We start from the raw sequence: 22,057 nt of genomic DNA, 5'->3' as shown, positions 1-22,057 counted from the left end.
AATCCACTTTATTCTATAAAAACCTGGTCCCATCTTTGATCAGAGAGACTCCCGTACACTTCTCCAGGAAGTGTGCTGGACCTTCTCCTCTCCAGTGGGCATGCCTGCTCAAGAGGCTGAGAAATGAGACAGGGGACACCCAGCTGTAGCCATAAAAGGTGAGAGATATCAATTCCCTCTATGTCTTCATTAGCCAGCTTCAAACATTAAGAAATCTTTCACCATTAAATTCTAGAACTTTAAGACCTCAGGTTACTTTTAGATAATTGCAATTACTGCATCATGTTGCCTGGGTATTATTTTAATAATTGTTTTAGATCTAGCATAAGGCCTACTCATAAGTAAGTTGCTAGCATTTAAATGTTTGACCTCTGCCAATTAACTGACTATTAGTTGTGCATTTTATTATTAAGATAACATTTTGCATTATTTCTTTAACATTATGCTCTTCTACCCCAATATCCCAACACTCATACATTCCAGATTGTGCCTTTTCTTGTTCAGTCATTAAGACCCCAGCATATACAACTTGCCTGCTATTGTGCTCCTTTTGGAACAGCAGGGCTGTTGAAAGAGACCTGCAGCAAGGTGTCATGGCATGTCCCCAAACAAGCCACCAGACCACCTTCTCTACCACAGGGACTTGCCAGACCTTGCAGTGGGCTGCCACAGGCCAAGGGAGGGCTACTCCCCCCTACCAAGTGTTCACAAGACTATGCTTTCAGAAACAGGCAAGTTCTCTTTCAAAGCAGCATTTGTTGCTTTCAGTTAAGTCCTGAGCTTTACCTTTTTTTGTTTTTCCACTGCTTTCGCCGACGACAGCAAACCAGGGTTACAATACCAAGGAGCATAACCAGAGCAAAGCTGGAGATCATTGAGATTATAACAGTCATGGAGTATGTGGGGGAAAAGGGAGGAGGAGCAGGGAGATTTGGAGTCTCTCCATCTGGTTTTCTTGTTCCTAGTGACAATGATGCTGAAATGCAAACAAAATCAGAAAGTTACAGCTCTGCTAGTTTATAGGGCTTTCTCTAAGAAGTATTTATGGAGTCATCCTGATGTCCTGGGAATTACTGACATTACAGATGCAACCATAAAACTGCATGAGAGGACCATACTAGATTAAGACACACAGGTTTTACAGGAAGCTAAACCTTTTTCTGCTTGCCAAGGTGAAAACTCATGATCTGGTAAAGACCAAGACACAACTCCCTTTCAGTTGGGAAAAACAGTTTTGGTAAGGAACCAGTTTTCAAGAGTCAGAGATGGGTGATTGCATCTGGTGGTCTCAGCAGTATTCAAATACAGTAATGTCTGCAATGGGAAAGATCAGTGGACCACAATGCATCATGTGTCCTAAAAGGAATCTGCTGTGAGGAGTGTAAGACCAAGTACATAGTGATACTTTGCTGAAATATCCCCTTGCCTCCAACAATTTGCATTTCAGTGTTTTTATGGGGAAAATATGGTAAACTAGTGTAAAATGCACCTGGCTGTATCATTAGAAAAAAAATAATATTCAGGTAGCCACCTGATGAGTACATTCTGAGACATTCTAGAAAATGCTCAACTTTACATGCAATGACTGAGAACAGAAATTCAAACTATTCTTTAAGGCCTGCTAAACTGATACTGACTTGTATTACCTCAAGTACGTAACAACCCTGTTCTCTGTGCAAGCAACATTGTCTGTTTCCAAACACTGAGATCCAGAAACTGTGCATCTTGGTTGAAACATGTTTCAAAAGTTTTTCTGTTCTCTGAGCAAGAGCACATGGAACATCAGAACAACAGAAAGACTTAAGTTTCAACTTCACAGAGCAATACTTCTGTCTTTTTCAGGTTCATTTTTCATTATATTCATTGTTTTTTATTATCGAAAAAATTAATCAGAAGCAAAACAACTTTGGAAACTATATCTGAAACCCTTATTTCTCTTCAAAACACAAGCAACTCCATTTCTCATAATATCACAGGAAACTTTATTTTATCCTTTGGCCTTGATAGAATCTGCAGCAAGGTACTCAATTTGCCTATTTCCATTTTCTCATCTTTAACGTGCATGTTACATCTTCTGGTTAAAGATGCTGAGTAAATCTATGAGAAGAACCAGTACTAGCTAAATCCAGAAGACAGAAAAGATCCGTGTGGCCATGATCGCTCAGGATGCAACCACCGTGCATGGCCCCAAAACAACCACCGTGGCAGAAATCATGAATTGCAGTTGCCTACCATCTCCACAAGGAGACACGCTGCAGTATTCCCAGGTCACAGATGGGTCTTTTGTGTAGCACCAGGGACGTTCGTTCTCACCTCCTGGATTGCGGCAGTAATTCTCAGCATCAGACAGCTCAGGGAAAACATGAGGAGTTCTCCTGTGGAAGTGGGGAGCCTTGGGGGAACAAACAAACTGGATTAGTGTTTTGGTATCATTTCTTCCTGCTGGTATTACCGAAAACAAAACAAAACTAAACAAATGTGCAAAGAAAGGTAGAAGTTAAACAGCCTTTCAATAGACTACCAGAATGTCAGAGAGTGCATCTTGCCAGGGGAAGGGAAACTTGCAGACTGAAATAGGAAGAAAGTCTGAAACACAAGTGAAACCAAGAAAGAAGGCAACCTGTTCCCTGCATTCAGCCCTTCCACTGGGACCAGGCTGCCAGCTCTGGGAAACTGTTTGGAAAAGCAGACCTCAAGCACGGCACTCTGCTCAAAGGGTCTCACACTGATGCGCACCTGGTCACTCCACTTCTGGCAGGGAATGCCAGAGGCCGTGACGTTGGCCCAGCCCTGGTAAAACTGTCCATTGCCACTGTAGCAAGACCCTGGGAGGAAAAAAAAACATGAGTTCAAGGCATCTCAGACCATGTCCTTCTGCTGGGACTCACAAGAGTGAAAATCATGAGAGCACGTAGCAATTAGCAGCAAATTCAAAGTGCACAGAAGGACCAGACAACTGCAGGCAGGGAGCTGCTTAGCTTCTTGTTCACACTTAAATGGATTTTGGTTCAATACATAAGACCAAACCTGTAAAACTCCAAAGAGAGAAGTGGAACACTTCCAGACTGAGAAAACAGGCCACATGCCTGTGATGGCTGAACTGCATCTACCCAGTTCAAAGCACTTCCACACAGAAAGTGCAGAGCAGAACCACAGTGAAGCCAAACACGCCAAACCAAGGCAGAAAGCAAATTGCCGTACTGGTTGCATGATTTCCAACAGACACTCCTACAGGGGCACCGACAGGAAGACACCCACGTTCTTGTGGTAGGCAGCAGAGGGCTGGGATTCATAACATCCCACAGTGGTACCCCTCCTCCCTGCCTCTGAACAGTGCTTGTTCTCTGAGACTGGATGTTTGGAAACAGCCTATGGTTTCCAGCATGCATGGAAACCACACACTGAAGGCAGCTACTGATCTGAAGGAATAGTGTCTGTATAAAATAATGTTCTTTATAATGAAGAATGTCTAGTTCACTTTCCATACACAAGGCTTACCCCAGCTGCAGAAAAAATCAAGCAGAAAATCTTGATAGGATTTTACTGTAGGACTGCATTCCCAAAACATAAATGTAAACACCACCTGTCCTCGCAGGAGAGTTAAGTGCGTGCTGGCATAATCTAGGAAGCAGGAAGGAGGAGAGGAAATGCAGGCGTACACACTTTAACGCATGCTAGCTAATCTTACTCAATCTCTGCTGACCAGGGGCTCACATTCTGGTTGACATCATGCATTAGCATTCACTGCGTTATTAACCTTGTCAGATAAGTTAACAAGCCAGCAAACACTGCTGTCATAATTATATTTTCTATTATGTTCTTAAACTTGTAGCTCAGACAAAGGGAGGGAACCTGACCCATTCTAAAAATCTTTTTCAGCTTCATGAAAGCTTTGTATAAGTTTTGATCTAAGTTTGAGACAAAGGCTATGTATTTCAATTTAAACTCACAGGTTATCCTGTTTCTCCTGTAGCAAGAACATTGTAAATGCATCAAGGGCAGATAGATCTGCTCTTTTCTTGCTTCACACACTGCACTCAGGATTGCATTTATGAGTCCTTTATAGACCCTTAGCTTCCTAGGCAGCAGACATTACACACAGGTAGGCAGAAACACCACTGTGACCATTTGCCTCAGGTGGGTGAGTTCGAATACCAGCTCAAGTCCTGCCACCCAAGACAATAAAACACCTCAGCATAGGAATGGCCACAGACTTCATGAGCACACTTAATTCATCACAAACTGCATAGTAAAGTGCTGTAACTTGGACTTCGACTGATATGTAAGCTACCATGTTGTGCTTTACATCTGCAACAACCTAGCAGTCCCCAACATGACCAGCACCTGCAGCTCTGCAGAGGTGTAGAATCTTGTTAACCTTCCCTAGAACATAGCTGTGGGTTTGAGCCAAGCATTTTAAATGTCTTGTGTTTAAAGGAGAAGAAAGCAATGCCTGAAACCTGCCTCATGACTGAGCTAATAACCAACATGAAAAAAACTTTTACACAGATCTGAAATAAACATCTGTGTGACACCTTAGAGAAGCAACATGGAGAGATTTAGGGTCAACAGCAACACCCCCAGAAAGAAAGCACCCCTCAGCTATTGGTGGCCTGGAAAATGCAGATGCTCTCATACATGGTCTTGCTACAATGAGGACAGAGGGAGTAATAAGGGTTCTTTACTGGGCTTTAGTGAATATCTTTGATGGGCAAGCTAGAAAACGGTTCAGTTCATGCTCCCCAAACCTTTGTGCACATAACAGTGACTCTAAAATATATTATTAAAAAACAAGTGACAATACAATTAAAATGTTATTGTCATGTCTCCCTGATTCATGACCAAGTGGTGTGCATCTGGGCAATGCCACTGTGGAAAAATACTGTGATAGCTAAACAAAAGGGTCACACCGTTACACAAAAGACAGAGGCTATGTCCTGAACTTGCAAGCATCCAAGGGAAGGCTGAAACCATCCTGTGAATGCACCACTCATTTGCCAGCATCCCTCACTCCTGCATATTTCCCCAGGGAGGGTACGGCTGCAGCCATGGGCTGGAAGCATTGGGCAGTGATTCTGGAGCACCCACAGGATGCTAAAGTGCTCATCTCCCATGTGTACAGTGCTGGGCACCTGGGATTTGGGTGGCTGGGCAGAGCCCAGGCCTTGCCATTAAAGAAAATTCCCCGAAAGTCTTGATTTCACCTTTTCCACTTTCTCTCCCAATGCAGAAGGTGCAGACCTGGCCTGCTCAGAAACATGGGACAGAGAAACATGCTCCAATGAAACAAGTTCAGTGTCTGAGCTTTAAGCTGCAGTTGCACGTCAATTGGAAAACCTAGAAGTGCTTCAGCATGTGACTAGCAGCAGGGTGAGACGCAGACAGAAGCCACATTAGCTCTGCAGCAGATAGCTGGGTCTTGCTGTGGGTAATGAACAAACTTCAGAGATGACTGAAGGAGAGTACTGTGGCCTTTTGGGCAATTAGGTTTTGCAGGGCCAGCCTGACATAAATAACCATGTCAGTGACAGCCTATAAGGTAGTAACAGAAATACCAAATATGGGTAAAGCAAAATTAGAAGCAATGGGTAGAAAAAAAACGGAACAGCTAGAGGCATTATCACCTAAAAGCACCATGCCTCTCTAATTACCCTCAACAGTTACCAGCCCACATTCTCCTCAAGCTAGAAATGTATTTCCCAAGGTCTTGGATGTAGAAGCTTGGGCATTCTCTGGTAATAACCTGAATCCAGCCAGCCAGGACCAGAGCAAAACAGAAAAATGCTGTGCAAGCTGCATCTTCAACAAGGAGTATCATGCCAAACTCTAGAAACATAGAGCCTGGAGTAGTCTACTTACTGGTTATATTCTCCTTCTTAAAATCTGTAAACAGAGAAGACAACTTAAGGAGGGGTTGTCCAGGATGTGATACAACTGGGTGCTTGCTTAGGAGCATGGGAAAAAGTTCCCTCCTATCTGCACTGAAGGGGTTTGTTTCTCTGCAATGGCATCTGAATGGCAATTTTGCCATCATTAAGACTAGTTTTGGCAATGGGGTTGTTATGACCCTCTCAATTAAGAGCCAGGCTTTATTTCCTCATGGGATTTTTCCCACACCCCTGTCAGACAAGACAGGCAAACAGTGGCTGTCACAGCACTGTGTACAGGCACTGACAAGACAGCACCCACCCTATATTTAGTTGTAAACCGTGAGTTGCACCCTTCCCCCCTCCCTCACTAGGAACACAGCTCTCTGGACAACAGACAGTGTGTGCCACCTTACCAAAGAACGGGATGTGGGTGCAGGCGCTGGGGTCCTGGTGCAGGCTGGGCAACCTGTTGCATTCGGGAAGAGTGAGCAGCATCAGCCCTGGCTTGTAAATCCCCTTCTGAGAGTTTTCCTCCATTGAGAGCCATTCCTTAAAGCAGTAGAGATCCTTTACAGCAAGGCAATTCTCTCTACATTATTTTGCAAAAAACAGTGAGATACAGCAGTCAATGGCTTGGTAACATTAGCTGCACTTAGCAGTGGTGGGCAGGGGCTATGCAGGCTGACAGAAATCCATTAAAGGAGCTATATTAAGCCTGTCTGGCTTGCCCATAATGGAAACTCTTATAAAATGTAACAGCTTGCTTTAGTAAACTCACAAAGCTTCATTTTTAATGAAGCAGGTTTATGCTCAAAACGCAACACACATCATAGTCTGTGAGGAGTTTGTTCCCACATTTTCCTACAGATTTATCGACACCTTCTACTAATAAACATCATATATGGGAGTTATTTTAGCATTTTTCAGTATATTCTACAAATCTCTAGTAAAAAGTGTAAAGAGTGTCTGTAAATTGTATAATAAAGTGTCATATGTTAAAGACAGGAGGTGAGCTACAATGCTTTATCTTCTTAAAATAAATATTTGTCTATATTTTTAATCTCACAGATTCACTCATCTAATTTTCTTTCCACAGACACCTTTCAGTCCCTTTTTTGTCTGTCAGCTGCCTGCAGCAAAACCTTTACAGAGCGTGGTAAAACAAGAGCCCTAACTGTCTCCTACCTAATGTGTCACCTCTATATGATGTGAAACATTCACTGACAAGTGCTATGGGTGTTTAAATGTTCCTTAGATCAGAAACTGTTTGTGAAGAAGGCCAAGGCACAAATATCTGCTCTAGAAAAAAAAGAAAGAAAAAATAAAAGTCAATTTATCGGTGATTTGCTTATTTATCTACTCATTCTTGAGAGCCAGAGTTCTAAAACCAGCTTTGAGGTCATCTGCAGAGATTACTTTTGCTGAGCTCAGCCCTCTGTGGATTTATGTCCTCCCTGAGCACCATTCTGCTGGGTGGGAAAGGGTGCAGTGATGCAGAAAGGTACAGCAGGGATCTATGGGGAAGGTTTTAGCCAAATTCCCCACAGGTGGGTTGATACAGTTTCTTTACTTATATTCTGCCAACAGTTTTGGCAAGAGCAGACGGCCATGAGTTTCAGTGATGACTGCCAATGCAGCAAACCCTTTAAAGCACCTAAATGACAGAGGGTTTGGGGAATTCCATGCGGGCAACAGTTTTCTGCAACAGCAGTGGATGCTCTTCAAGACTAGAGGCTGAAACCGTAAAATCCCAGTTGCCCTGTCCTTGGTTTTAGCCAGTGGTAGTCTACTCCTTCCTCACTTCCATGAAAGCCAGAATGCAGCCAGATGGCATAAGTTATCTTTTTTATGTTAAACATCATGTGAAACAGGAACAACCTGGAGTAAATAAATGTTTTGCTAGGGAAATGAGAAAATCTTGCATTTGAAGTGCTGGCTGACATTTGGGAGATCTTGACTGCATTAGCTGCCTTCATTCCTGAAGCCTAAGCATCCTTAAACAAGCCCCTGAGTTGGTGTGCAACTGCAAAATGCAAAAGACCTTTCCAATCCTGTCTGCTCCAGTGCTAAAAGCAGGTTATCATCACCCACAAATCCACCCTGGGAGTGTGGTGAGGCAGCCAGAGGGAGGGATGGTCAGTGTCCTTGAGCTGGGTTCATACCATTGTTGTAAGACTTGATTCTGAGCAGCAAGAGCTTGATGAGATCATATGCAAAGATTACTTCAGATTATTATTAGAAATCTTATGTCACGTAAATGACAGATGGACAAAGAACAGTAGCAGCAGAAGAGGACAAGTGGTCCAGTACCATTTTAGGGGCCAGAAAGGGCTGTTTAAGAGGAGCTGGGGACACAGGGACCTGACCAAAGTGAGAAATTTCCCAACACAAGACTGTTCCCTGCAGCCTGGTCGCTTCATATCAGCAGTGGCTGAAACTGAAATTGAGGGGTTTTCTTTTTCTATCACAGAAGCAGCCAGTAGTAAAAGGCAGATGTAATTAAGAATTATGAGATGAGACATCATTTTCCCTTAAAAACAGGTAAACTCTAATTTTAATCAAATTGCATCTTCATTTTTATTAAATGAAATTTTTCCTATCTCAATTTTTTCTTTTTCACATTGTCTTATTTTACTCCCTGAAATTTACTCAGTCTATTTGACAGTTGTTTTTCTTGCTACCTAGGTTTCAAAGCAAAATAAACATTAAAAATTACATGGCGAAATAAAATATGGTGCAGAGAATAAATAACAAGACAAAAACACATGTCAAGGGAAATATGTCCCCCAAAAACTCTCAGATAGTTAAATTCTTATTCATTAAGTATTTTGGCTGAAAACTGGTATTGTTTATCCAGTTTATGCAGAGAGGTATAAAGTTGTCAGTAACAAACAGGTAAGATAATTGGAGAGTAAGAAAGACCATGTGAAATGTGTTCAAGAGCCCCCAGAGGTCTCAACTGTTCATAAGTATGTAGAGAATGTTTGACTTATTAAAAGGAATATTGAATGCCAGCCAAGTCCATTACAGTTTAGAAATATCTGCAAATGCTGTGCCTGTTAGTTCAAGAACAAGTTCAGTTTTATGCCGATTTGTACCACTCTGACATCAGAAGTGCCTTAGAAGTCTTCAGTCAAATCACCAAGAATTCTGGTCCTACAGGCAGAAACAAATGCAGCAAGACCCAGACCTCACTGAAATGTCTCATGGAGCACTGTACAAAATCCTTAGCTGACAAATGTGCTGTGCACATGTGGCTCAGGTATAAATATCGTCACAAGTCTTGAAAATAGGCAGAGATCAGATACTGAAGGGTACAATGACAGTCGAACAAGGTGGCTGGAAGGAGTCTGCCAGAAACAAGCAACTTTCAGTATTGGGCTGCATGATCATCTGTGGATATTTGCATATGAACTTCTTTTGTAGCATATGTGCTATTACTGTGCTGGCAGAGGAATACAGAACAGCATAGGCACCAGAGAACATGATGCATTGTCAAGCTTTGTACTGGGATTTTTCTCCATGCCTTTGTTTTAGGGATATTAAAGGAGGAACAAACAGAAAGGTCTAGATTACAAAGAAAATATGCTTCTGATTGTCCTAAAAAGACCCTATTTTTCCCTACATAACTGGAAAAATAATTGCCAGTAAACTACATCTGGCCCAAGTCCAGCTGGTGGAGTGCCTGCCGTGACTGCAGAGGAGACTTGTAATTCAGTTGAGACACTAGAGACACTAGAGTTGGGGCTGCTCTCCCAGTAAACACAAATCTGAATGACCTGTTTTAAGATGTGGTTCAAGGAGGACATAATCAAAGTACTACACTAAGGCAGGGATGTTAGCAGCCCAAGCATGACCAGACAACAGTCCTCAAGGGGCTGAAAATGGACATGTTGGGGCCAACAGTTATGTTAGGAAAAAAGAAAGCTTCACCCTGAGACATCTGTGTAGGACTGTCCTCTGCAAAGCACACCAAGCAATTGTTGTTCCATTACACTAAACAGTAACAGAACCAGGGCTGGATTATATATATATATATAATGTACATATATATATTTAGCATTTAAAGAAAGATGAGTAGCTTTAGAGGCTAGAACAGCAAAAGCTATCAGCAGAGGTTGGAAAAAATGGCTTTATTCTAGTCTGAGAAGTTGAGGAAGACTTAAAATCTCACTACAAAGAGGAAGGGAAGGGGAGAAATTAATTTCTGTGGCCATGGTAGAAAGACAAGGAGCAATGAAGGACAGGCTGCTCAGGAGGTTGCACAGGGAAGGATCACTGTCTGTCACTAAGACATGTTGCACAGACACCTGTCAGCAGTGGATTAGCTGTAGTGGGAGATGCTTTGGACTCCTCTGAGTCCCTGCCAGCCCTCTTTCAGTGCACATTTCTCTACCTATCGGAGGATACAAGGGTCAGATGGGAGGTTTGGCTTAGCAGGTACAATTACCCTGGCAGTGTCTCAGTTGTGGTCTTTTTTTTGTTTCATCTCTGTTGTAGAGGGAAGAGCTGAATGATTAGGGTATTGCCTTGGCCAGTTTTGTCGAATGCACTGTGACCATATTTAGTCAAAATTCCAAACAAGCAATTACTTTTGATAGTAATAATGAGTACATACTGAGCTAGTAAGATTTAACAGATAGCACTATATTCATAAATAGTATTAATATAGTCAGTCTCTACAACTACCTTAAAGGAGGTTGTAAAGAGGTGGGAACTGGGTTGTTCAATGAAGTCACAAGTGATAGGTCAAGAGGTAATGGCTCTAAGTTTCACCAGGGGAAGATTAGATTGGATGTTAGGAAGAATTTATTCACTGAAAGGGTTATCAGGCATTGGAACAGGCTGCCCAGGGCAATGGTGGAGTCACCATCCCTGGATGTATTTAAGAGTAGTATAGGCACAGTACTTGGGGATATGGTTTAGTTAAGGATTTGTCAGTGTTATGTTAAAGGTTGGACTCAATGATCTTAAGGTCTTTTCCAACCAAGGAAATTCTATGATTCTGTGATTATTTAAATCAGTTATGTTATTCAAATGTATATTTCCTTTCAACAATGGCTGCTAAAAGCCTGACATTTGGGCCTGAAAAGCAGCCCGTACCCTAGTAAATAAGCACACAGAGAGATGGATCAGGTCTTCTTTGTACATAGAGAGGTGAGAGCAAAGGGAAAACCCATGCAAATGTAGAGGGCTCATTTTCCTTCAGTGCTACAGGTTTGGACTGACTCTCACCACTCCCGTGATGCCTACACATCCCCACAAAATGGAAGTGAAAGATGAGCATTTTTCATCATTTACCTGCACACTGGTTTTGGAGCTGGCCCAGCTCCCGAGGGATTGCACTCCTGGAAGATGTAGTTACACAGCAGAGACTCAGCGGCCGGTTGGCAGAATGAACTCACCATTTTCAGTTCAGTCCAGGCAGTGTGCACAAGCAGCTCTTGGGTCTCCTCTGGGTCAGCATAGGAGGAGTTGAAGAAAACAAGAGCATTCTTCGCCAAGATAGCACTACACACCTCACCTCTGTATGTGCTGCAGTAGCCTGCATCACCCTTGTACAGCTTGCTGTCAGGGAGAAGAACATGCACACACAGTAAGATCACAGCCCTGAACGCCTGCAGGAGTGTTCTAGGTTTTTCTGAGTCAAGTGGCATCTGTAAGGCTAACCGAGGTAGACAGGATAGATGGTTATAACAAGTAAAAATGAAACTTCTGCAAGGAACCCTGGTGAGTGCAAGACCCTCCACGTAAGCTTCTGGCTAGGAGTTACTAAGAGTGTAAGCGGGCAAAAAGACTGAGCCATCAAGAACAGTTGTGACTTAGCATGGCTCCCCACACTGCCCCAAGACTTTGATGGGAAAAGTTGTTTTTTTTCCCTGCTTCTCTGCATTAGAAATGAGCAGTACTGCTTGCTGCACACCTGTGATAACTTAGGATTTTTTGCTTTCCAGACTAGAAACAGTTTAATTTAGGAGGGACTGAATGAGCAGGAGACAGGTGAATCCTATCCAACATGTGCCAGGAAATTCTTTGCAAGATCAGACCAGCCAAGCTCCTGCCTGCCTCTCCTCAGCTCCTGCACCCCTCCTGACCCTGCTACATTTCCACACACCTATAGGTGGGAGCCTCAGAGAGGACAAAGGCACAAGCCTCTGCAGTTTTCTTTCTGGTGTTTCCCTGTAAGGTCCATCCTCTCCTGTCTTCACCACATCTCCCACAGGCAAACTCCTGCCACAAAGCATGGGGCCAGAGCTATGCCAGAGGAATAAAGAGCCCAGGAGGGTTAACCATTTATTTACCTTCCCCATGCTTTTTTGCATCTAGCCAGAGACAGCTGTCACCCCTCCCTCCCTTCTTCCCCATGTTCATCAAAATGGAGCAGCAGGACAAGGGCAAGCACAGGTCAGCTATGCTTTCAACAGCTCCCATGGCCACCTCACAACAGCAAGGTATGTGGTGAGGATGTGCCATCCACTCAGGCAGCCCCTGGGATGCAGTGCCCTCTGTGCCAGGAGAAACCTAGGAAAACAGCCTCCCCTGTGTGCAGGGAACAGCCTAATCAGAGGGGAGGAAGGCTGGGTGCAGCTGTCCCCACTGCTCATACGGTCAGTTTAACTGGGGTCAGGGAGTTCAATTCACAACATGCCAGCCATTTGGAGCAGCCAGCAGAGCTATTTGTATCTTTGCCTTTTATTTCATTCCTCTGTCCAAACAATTGCCCATTGTCAGCCTGAGGGTTCTTGCTGTTTTTCTTCAGAAAGCTGGAGGTACATGGACAAGGGATTGTACAGAACACGCAAATTTCTGCTTTTCAGATGCTGCTCTCTGCAGATGACACTCTCTGCCCCTTGTTTAGCTGCTTTACTATGAGGTCCATGTCAATTTTTTTTCTTATTGGTTTTTTTTCCTGTATGTCACATCAGCTAAAAACCCAAGAAGTCACTGATTCCTTGAGGTAGTACCAAAACCATAGTGACTCTGCAACACCCTGCACCACCCCAGGCGCCACAGACATCCCTTCATGTGACATAGGCAAGCCCAGCACCCTGCACTGGTACCACAGCCTATGGCCTCTTCCTGGCACAGAGCAGATATCCCCACAGCACTTCTCTGCCCCTACTTCCCTTCTGGAGTTGATCTTGGCACGGCAGTAGTGATATTATTCACATTTTTCTTGATGATGCCCATTGTGCTTAATCTGAAAGGTGAGTGCTTCCTGTGGCCCAACAGGCAAAGAAGGGGACAAGTGCACATGGGGCAGCTGTGCAGCTGACTTCAGTGGGCTGCAGAAGCAGCCTGACAAGAGCCATCGGAGCTTATATTGTGTTTCCTAGCTTTTTTTAAACCTGCAGAGAGACACAGACCCAGGTGCAAAGGAGAAGCACCAATACGTTTCTCACAACACCTTGTCACAGAGAGGGGATTTCATTAGACAAATGTTGAGAACAACTGTGGGACATAAAGGCTGAGTATTTGATCACTTTTTCCATGCCTGTCACACCTACATGGGTGCAGGTGTAAGGCATAAGTCTGCCATCATCATTGGATAGTCACTAAATCACGTACAAACTTCCTGAATCAACCTTGCAAGACCTTGTGAGGGGGACAAGGGCCTTTGCAAGGAGCTTGTGTCAGCAGAGTGACAAAGCCATTTGCTCAGAATTTCTCAGGCTCTGCTCTTTGCTCTGAGAGCCAGCCCTCCACCCAGGCTAACCCTCTCATTTTCCTTCCAGATTGATTTGCAAGTGCAGCATGTAGAAATATGCTAGGACTCTAAAAATAAAACACCAGCCAAATTGTTTAGTACTCAAAAAAATACTAAGCAAAGGTGTATCTCTGATCACATACAGGTGGTTTTAACCTTCTATAACTCTGCCTGAGACAAACATCTAAATCTCTCTTGCCCCAGTCCAGTGCCAAAATCTTGGCAGTGTATAGACAGGAGTTTAACTTGCAGTGAAGCTTTTGCCTGTAAATTTACAAGGTCAGCAAAGATGTGGATGTGTAATTGTTAACAGAATTTACTCCAGAATATTCTGCTCACTGATACATTTTCAATACCCTCACTGATGTGTAATCCACTGTTTGCTTGATACAGACATATCCTTATCTACCCGGGCCCAGTCTCCAGTTATACCTTTAGAAAGCAGCTCAGTGCTCCCTTGAGGTGCCATCATCTGTATGCTTGGCATCCAGAAACCCACTCCCTTCGTTAGAAAAATTAACTAAATCCTCTTGGTTCATCTCTCTTCTCCCTGGCCCAGAGAAAGCCCCCAGGCAGACATAGAAAGTCATTCTTACCTCCACTCTGCCGAGAGACACCAGATCCAGAAGTTGTCATGAGCCAAGGGAAAGAAGAAATGGAAAAGACATCAGTGACACTTTATTACCCCCTCTGAGGTGTGGGAATTAAGATTTCCATGCTAGGAAATAAGTCTGATACAATATGTCTGACATCTGTAAGCTGTCTGAAAATAAATGCACCTAAGTTCTGACCTTCTCAGGGGAAGAAATGTTGGGCAACACAAGATACCATATGGGGAGAGGGAATGAGGAGGAGAAAATTTCTCAGTTCTTGCTGAGGTGGACTGTTGAACCCTCAGTCCACACCTTCACTCTTATCCTTTCAGTCCTTCATAATCAGCAGGTAGCAACCTCTGTTAATGCAACCCATGCACTCATTGCTACAGGCAGCAGCTGTCCCAGGTGGGAAAACCAGGACTGGGGAACAGCACAGGCACACGGCTTTGTTGCCCACTTGCAGGGCTGTGGGGAGCTGGGCTGTGCTGCCACGAGGAGGCGCTGAGCATCAGCCAAGGACTGGGACACCTCTGTCCTGGGAGCCTCGGGAGCTGGGACATAGATGAGGCAGGTTCCTGCTTGTGTCAGGTGGGCCTCTCCCCTCCCTCAGAGCACGGCCAGCCTGGAGAAGAGCAGTGCAGGTTCTCCCACCAGCCCAGAGCACCTACCCTCCCTGTTGTGTGGGGCAGAGCCTTGTCAGGGCTAAAAGCAGAAGTGAGGATGTGAAATACGGTACCAAGTGCTGAGTCTCTTACAGGGCAGACCTTGCTGCTAGGTCTCAGTGTAAGAAAGGACATGGTTATTTTCTCAACAGAGCAGAAGCTGTGGCACAGAGAGAAGGGCAGGTGCATGTCTGATTATCAGCAGGACCAAGGCTACCATCTGGTGTCTGGAGTCCCGGGTGATTCCTCTTTCCTCTAACTAAACCCTCCTGCCTCTCACAAGAGGGAAAGCAAAAGCTGGCACCTTTCACTTAGTTTGAGAAATGCTGCCAGCTAGCTCAGACCATTGGTATTTCTCCTCGTTGGACCATCCTTTGCCCATTTGGGAACACAGGTTATCCCAGGCACAACAGGGTATTGCTCTGACAGCAACAACCATTCTTTCTGGAGGCAACCCCCTGAGAAGCCAAACTGCCCAGGAAAGCTATTTTCACCTTCCTGTTAGGTGATACCAACACTGGGTCTCAGCCACGACTTCCTCTGCATGGATGAACTTACGAAGTGTGCTTCTGGGACACAAAGTACAAGACGGCATCAAACATTCAGGAAATGACAGCTGTGCCAGTCTCTAAAGTGTAAGAATGTATGAGGAAATATCCTGGTGGTGGATGTACTTGTACTCAAATTTAGCCCCCTGCAAACTATCAGCTCTCCAAGGCTTTCCTTCCTCCACCCCAGGACTTCACACCCCTTTTCTCTCCCCCTGGCAGGGAAGCCAGGACTGTGATTACAAAGGTTAAAAAGTAATGACGCGCTCTTCCTCAGCATACCTGAAATGCTGATGGTTGCTGCGGCTTTTGCAGCTCCAAAGCTTTTGCTGTGCTTGTTTGTGGCAAGGCAAGTGAACAGGCCAGGTCGGGTGACATACACCTGCAGTCTGGAGTCAACCACTCTGTCCTTGACAGTTTCTGATATAGACCCTGCAGAAACCTAAGAGAGTAAAATATCCCTGTAGTGGTGTTTCCAACGAAGGCAAACAAACAAGCCAAGAAAAAATCTAAGAGAATCAGCCCTAAGCATTTAAACTGGCAGAGAAACATGTAGCAAGCAGGTAGAAGTGGCAGAGCTAAAACCGCTGGTGTTATTTTGGTGTTTGCACAGCAGCTGACTTCACAGACAAAAGCAAATGTTAAAGACCTCTCCTATTTCACACCTCACCAATACTTTTGCAATTAATTTTCAGTTCCAGAGGGCTGTAGTCTTAGTTTTGCTCATGTAATTGAGCCAGTTAATTGTTCTGGGATCTCTTCAAGTATATTGTTTGCCTATTCATGTCTTAGCAAGGAAGGGCATGAAGTGGCTTGGTAAATCCTGGCTAAACAAAGGGAGAAAAAATAATTTGGAAGTTGTTGATTCTGGATTAATATAACTACTGCCCCACTTTCAAAGTGGTCATGAGCAAAGCAAGCACTCTGGTTCCAACACTTTAGCAGATAATGCGTAATTTTCTTTCCTCACACCTGGAAATACGGAAGCGCTTGCAGACATGGTGATTTTGGCCAGCTCTTTTGCCAGGTCAGACATTCTCAATTAAATGAGGTTGAAGCCTACTGATTCTGGCCAGTTGCCTTGATTTTATACTCAAATCTTTCATGTTCATATGGCATTCCTGAAAGCAGGAGGACATGGTACACCAAGACTCTATGTTGCAAAGGTAGTAGGAAGGAGCAGCATTGTCATCTCTACCCTTCATACTAATAAGAACCATGAAATGTAATTCAAGTGAGATGTGGTTGCCCGTGGATCCCTCCAGTGCAACCTGGCCTTAAGGACAGTGAGAGTTGTCTCTCTAGATCCATCTCAGCAAAGCAGTCTATTTACACATCTATTTGAGAGGCTAAAGAAGATCGGTCTGATCTCCATGGAAGTTACCAGAAACATTATTTCAGTGGGATCTGTGTTTGCTCCTGAAGGTACTAACAGTGGTAGTTGAAAATGCAAGAAATGAAGCATCAGTGTTGCATTGTGTCTCCACCAACCATATTGGTTTCTCTCTGATTAGAAAATGCTGAGAATAATGTATTTGTTTTGCCTTACTCAAGCTGAACTTGGACCTGTAGTGGAGGAATGTACACAGGAACATATAACTAAGTAACCAGACCAACATCTGTTGGATGAGTAGTGTGCCAGTCACTGTGCAAATGCAGGGACCAGGGATATTTTTTGGCCTTATGCTGTGAAGTCAGTTCAGGTGGATGGGAGCTCAGGGGATATTTTTTCACAACTTTCTCTTTTGTTACTGTGCTGTCTAGATTTATTTTTAGATGTTTTGGGTTTTTTCTCCCCAGAAACCACTCAGCACTAATACACTGTGGGACCTTCTGGGTGGAAGGGAAGAATTTCTTTACAGGATGCTCCTGCCTTTCAGCATCAACCCAAGAGAGTTGTCAGCTTGCCCTGAGCCACTTCTGTCCTCTCTCTCTCCTTGCCCTCCAGGGCTCAGGAGTGCCACATCCTGTTAGTTCCCCCTTTGCCAGCTGTGCTGGGCTGCACCTGGTGAGCACAGAGAGCCATGATTCCTCCTCTTGGCTTGTGTCATCTGTGGAAAAGGACACTACATCTTTCCCTTTAAAGGCAGCTCAGTAACCTCAGCAGATTCCCACTCTTTAAACCTCAGGACAATTACAGGTTGGTGTTCGTGGACTATAATGCCACAGGCCCATTGCCTCTTCAAATGACTCACCAGGGACTGCTTGTGAGCCAGCCCTCAAACACACATGATGCAGTCCACCCACTTCCTGGCCTAACATCCCCAGAGACGGGCTCTTGCTAGGATCTCCTTGCAGTGTTTAAAATGAGGCAGTCTGGAGCACATCCTTCCTGGAACTGCACTTTGCTTCACAGACAGGAGTGGGGCAGAGCAGAGCTGATCACCCAGGCAGTGGCCTTGGGCAGGGACTGAGCATTGTCTCACACTCAGCACTCCATTGGATGTTCACACCAGTGGAAACTTGGCAGAGCTGGGGTTCTGTGCTCCAGAAATACTCTGCCCTTTCCAGGAACCCCAGACCTCCCAAAAGTTTCTTCCCCAATGGAGAAATCTTCAATGAATACCTGCAGTTGTCTCGGAATAGTTATCTCCAGAAACTACTGAGAACACATGGGGCTCTACAGAGGCTGACCTTTGGTGTTCTCCCTAACTATCGCAAAGGAATATAGAAAATTAGTCCTAATCAGTATGAAGGACACAATAAGGTTTAGAGGATATAAGGAAGGCAAGACAGCCAGAAGAGTAGCCAGGCTCCTTTATAATATATTTTAATAAATGGTAAGGAAGGATAAAGACCAGGATAGTGATAGCCTCTTGAAGTAAGGAATTTGAGCAAGAGGATTTATTGGTCTCTGGACAAGGAAGGCCACAGGAATGGCCCTAGCCAGGCAGTAGCCAGAAGGACTGACGGGACAGGGGGTCAATGGGAAAGGGTGGAGGCAACTTGCCAGCCTGCATGCAGCAGCTGCTCCACCTGCCTCCACAGCATCACACCCTGGGGCTCACATTCTCAAAAAAGCTGTTGAAAGCCCACAGAGAGTATAAAATGTGTCTACCATAATTGTGTGAAGACTGGAGGGAAGCCATGGCAGGCTCAGGCTGCAGAGCTGCTGTGCCTGTGGTGCACCACTCACTCCAGGGTAGGCAATACTAGGTGTTCAGCAACTCTCAAGTTCAGAGGAAAGGAACCATCACAATAGCCCACACATGGACATGAAAGCCAGATGAATTCAAAGCAGGCACCCATTTTAAATGGTCAGGACAATTAGACCACTGAACCATTTCCTGTGAGAAGCAGTGGATTTGCATCTCTTGATGCCTGCTGCCAAAGAGGGTGTACCTTTCTTGAGGATATGCTTCTAGCCAGGAATAAATTTGTGACACAATTCAGTGTGTCACCTAGGCCAATCTAGAAAATTTCAGATCCACTCATCTGCAAATATACTGTGCATATATGCTGTCCCATAGGTATTCTGCTTCAAGACAGTTTGCTCTATCTGACTGCCTCAGTTTTTGTTACTTTGTCAAAGAAGCAATTTTGCCATGTTACTGTTATCACACTAGGACAAAAGAGAGGAAAGGTGTCTGCAGAAATACTTAAACCCAAAATTAAGTTCTAGAAACCCTAGTTTGGAGGAAGGTGGTAAACATCAAAAGCATTCTTCATCTCAGGCTTTCTATACCATAACAAATTAACCTATGCAACACCCTGGAAAAGAGGAGAGTGTTTTGCAAAGGAGAAAATTGCAGCAGGGAGACAAGGCAGGCTCGACATGATTGCTCAGCAAGGTGCTAAGTGAGGCAGGAACAGAAACGACAGGATCTGGCTCCCAGCCCCACATTTTAATCCCTGAACTGTACTTCCAGATGCCAGCAGCCCTCCAGGGCCAAAAGTATGAAAAAAGAGTCACTTACAGCTTTCCCATTTTCTAGCCAGGTGACGGTGGGGACTGGAAGGCCGATAGCTGTGCACCGCAATGTCACCACAGACCCAAAGGTGATATTTTGGGATTCAGGAGCCTTCAGGATTCTGGCAAAAACTGCAGGAGAAGACAAAGGCGCTAGCTGAACAGTGATGTAAAGCTGAGACTGTGCTCATCAGGGGATGCTTCCTCCCCAGTACATCTTGAAATCACCTCTAGCCCCATGAATAAAAGCAGAGCATAGCATAGGCTTCCCAGTGAGCGACAGCCTTGAAAAAGGGACAAAGAAAGAAAGTGACCATCATGGTTCTGTTCTGCACCTTACATACCAAAATTATACCTCTGGAAATTTTAACATTATCTGAGTTTGACACCTGAAAGGAGGTAATATACAAAAAACTAAGAGCAAACTCATCAGTAGCATGCAGCTGGGACAGCTTACAGCAAATAGGTATCAAGTTATCATAGAATCATAGAATGGTGAAGGTTGAAAGGGACCTTAAAGATCATCAGGTTCCAACCTCCCTGCTATGAGCAGGAACATCTCACACTAGACCAGGTTGCACAAGCCTCATCCAACCTGGCCTTGAACACCTCCAGGGAGGGGGCTTCCACAACCTCCCTGGGCAACCTATTCCAGCACCTTACTACCCTCGTGGTGAAGAATTTCCTCCTGATGTCTAACCTAAAACTACCCTCTTTCAATTTAAACTGTTACCCCTTGTCCTGTCACTGCCCTCTCTGATGAAAAGCCCCTCCCCAGCTTTCCTGTAGCCCATTTCAAGTACTGGAAGGCTGCTATAATGTCTCCCTGGAGCCTTCTCTTCTCCAGGCTGAACAGCCCCAACTTTCTCAGCCTGTCTTCATAGCAGAGGTGCTCCAGCCCTTTAATCATCTTTGTGGCCCTTTTCTGGACCCTCTCCAAGAGGTCTGTGCCTTTCCTGTGCTGAGGGCAGCAGAACTGTACACAGTATTCCAGGTGGGGTCTCACCAGAGCAGAGTAGAGGGGCAGAATCACCTCACTGGCCCTTCTGGCGACACTTCTTTTGATGGAACCCAAGGTGTGGTTGGCCTTCTTGGCTCCAGTACACACTGGATGCTCATGTTGAGCATAACTTTGTGAAGATGAAGACTGCAGCGGGAGGTAGGTTTTCAAAGTGACTTTTCCTCTCTACTGCTCTTATTTCTTTTGTGGCAATATGGTAACTGGGCAATTTGAAGATAAGAAAGGCGTCTCCCTAGCCCGGTATGATATATATTTGTTAAAAGAAGAACTGAAGTATTTTTGTTGAAAACTTACTTCAATTCAGACACACAACTCTGATGGCCTTCACAAGCTATATTTCAGCTGCTGTACTTGGACCACATAGAGGAAACCAGAGAAGAGAGGCATTTCCCATATGGAACATTAGAGTTTTGATCCAAATCTTTTAATGGAGATGCCTGAATATCTATGCAGAAGCAGGCTGAATATGTGCTGTTTCTTCCTCCAATTTCTCATGCTTAGTGAGTACAGCTCACTCTCTACCTCTTGACTAAAAGCTAGAAGTCTCCATTGGAAATTTTACTAAGTAGGGGAGTTTCTCTTGGAGCTTTCAGACACGCCCAGGTTTGTTATGTATATGGTTCCCCTTACCAACACATCTGACCATGTAACAGTCTTCTGTGTCTGTTTGCCTAAGGTACCTCTTGGCATTGGTCACTTGTTGTTCCCCAGTAGAGACCTCCAATGCAGAACAATTAAGAGACTAACTGGAGTCCCTTCAGAAACTGAACATACGTCCCTGCCATTTGGGATGGGAAGGCTTAATCTGCAAAATTTCAGTTGGAATAAAAAAGTATAGGTTTTCCACCTAGTCCTTCCATCTGCTCCTGGCCTGTCAGGAGCTGAGATTTGTTTTAACAAAAACCCTAAAACTAGCTTTTGTGGATAGGCAACCCTAGGAGAACATTTCAGTGCAGAAACTTTTCTGTCTTAAGAGTAAAGACATTCAACAGGTTCCTGAGCAGAGGTTTCTAGGATGATTAAATTTCATGACAGTGAAGTGAAAAGGCTGGGAGGATACATATTACATTCAGCTTCTTAGTTCCTCTACAGTCTCCAAGCAATCTCTTGGTGTTGATGCTTGGTGACACTTGCTTAAAGTCAAAGCAGGGCAGCATCAATGCTGCTGCACCCCCTTTGCCCTTCAGTGAGGCAGCAGGTATGAAGCTTTACTGCTAATGAGGAAAGCTGCAGTTGCTGGCTTTCTTGAGGAACAATAAGTTAAATGAAACCCTTGCCTGAAGTTGCACTCCAGGTCATTAACAACAGATGGTTACGAATTCAGCCCTGAGTGCTCTGGGCAAAGCTCATAATTACTTTTATACCTAATTTGGAGAAATACTAAGCTTTTGGCTTGTCCCCTGGCAGCAGTTACCTGCACACGGCTCCTGCTGAAGGCAGCATGTTAACTCCTGGGCCAGAACACAGCCCTTAGTGCTTTTCTCATGCTGCTGTTTGTTTCTCAGTGTGCTGCTGGGACTTGGCCCGCAAGACAACTCTGCTGCTCAGATCCCACCCAGCTTAATTAATACTGAAGCAACAAATTAACAGGACCCTTATAGCCAGTGCCAGACACAGGCACATGTACTCTCCTCTGTACTACTACTACTCCCAAAATCTGCAAAAATCTTTCAGCCAGGAGGAAAAAAAAGGCACATTTTGAAAATCATGGCAGTTGCAGAGGCAGGGAGCAAAGCCATGGT

The 22,057-nt window shown here is 44.5% G+C and overlaps 1 protein-coding gene across 5 annotated transcripts in view; it reads right to left on the bottom strand.

Moving 5' to 3' along the window:
• The window catches only part of MUSK (muscle associated receptor tyrosine kinase), a 54,554-nt gene that overhangs the window by 9,528 nt on the left and 22,969 nt on the right, over positions 1 to 22,057 (bottom strand). The window contains exons 6-14 of one of the 5 annotated variants that reach the window (XM_051642598.1): positions 19,302 to 19,426; positions 15,667 to 15,826; positions 14,175 to 14,181; positions 11,172 to 11,438; positions 6,284 to 6,459; positions 5,860 to 5,883; positions 2,737 to 2,825; positions 2,233 to 2,392; positions 787 to 976 (exon numbers count right to left, since the gene is read on the bottom strand). In XM_051642598.1, coding sequence (XP_051498558.1) covers positions 787 to 976; positions 2,233 to 2,392; positions 2,737 to 2,825; positions 5,860 to 5,883; positions 6,284 to 6,459; positions 11,172 to 11,438; positions 14,175 to 14,181; positions 15,667 to 15,826; positions 19,302 to 19,426 — 1,198 coding nt within the window. Of the gene's footprint in view, positions 1 to 786; positions 977 to 2,232; positions 2,393 to 2,736; positions 2,826 to 5,859; positions 5,884 to 6,283; positions 6,460 to 11,171; positions 11,439 to 14,174; positions 14,182 to 15,666; positions 15,827 to 19,301; positions 19,448 to 22,057 lie in introns of all 5 variants that reach the window. The other 4 variants (XM_051642600.1, XM_051642601.1, XM_051642603.1 and 1 more) reach the window with 4 other exon arrangements.

The sequence above is a fragment of the Apus apus genome, chromosome Z (assembly GCF_020740795.1).
Source record: "Apus apus isolate bApuApu2 chromosome Z, bApuApu2.pri.cur, whole genome shotgun sequence".
Lineage (NCBI taxonomy): Eukaryota > Metazoa > Chordata > Aves > Apodiformes > Apodidae > Apus > Apus apus.
This window is presented reverse-complemented; position numbering and strand designations above follow the sequence as displayed.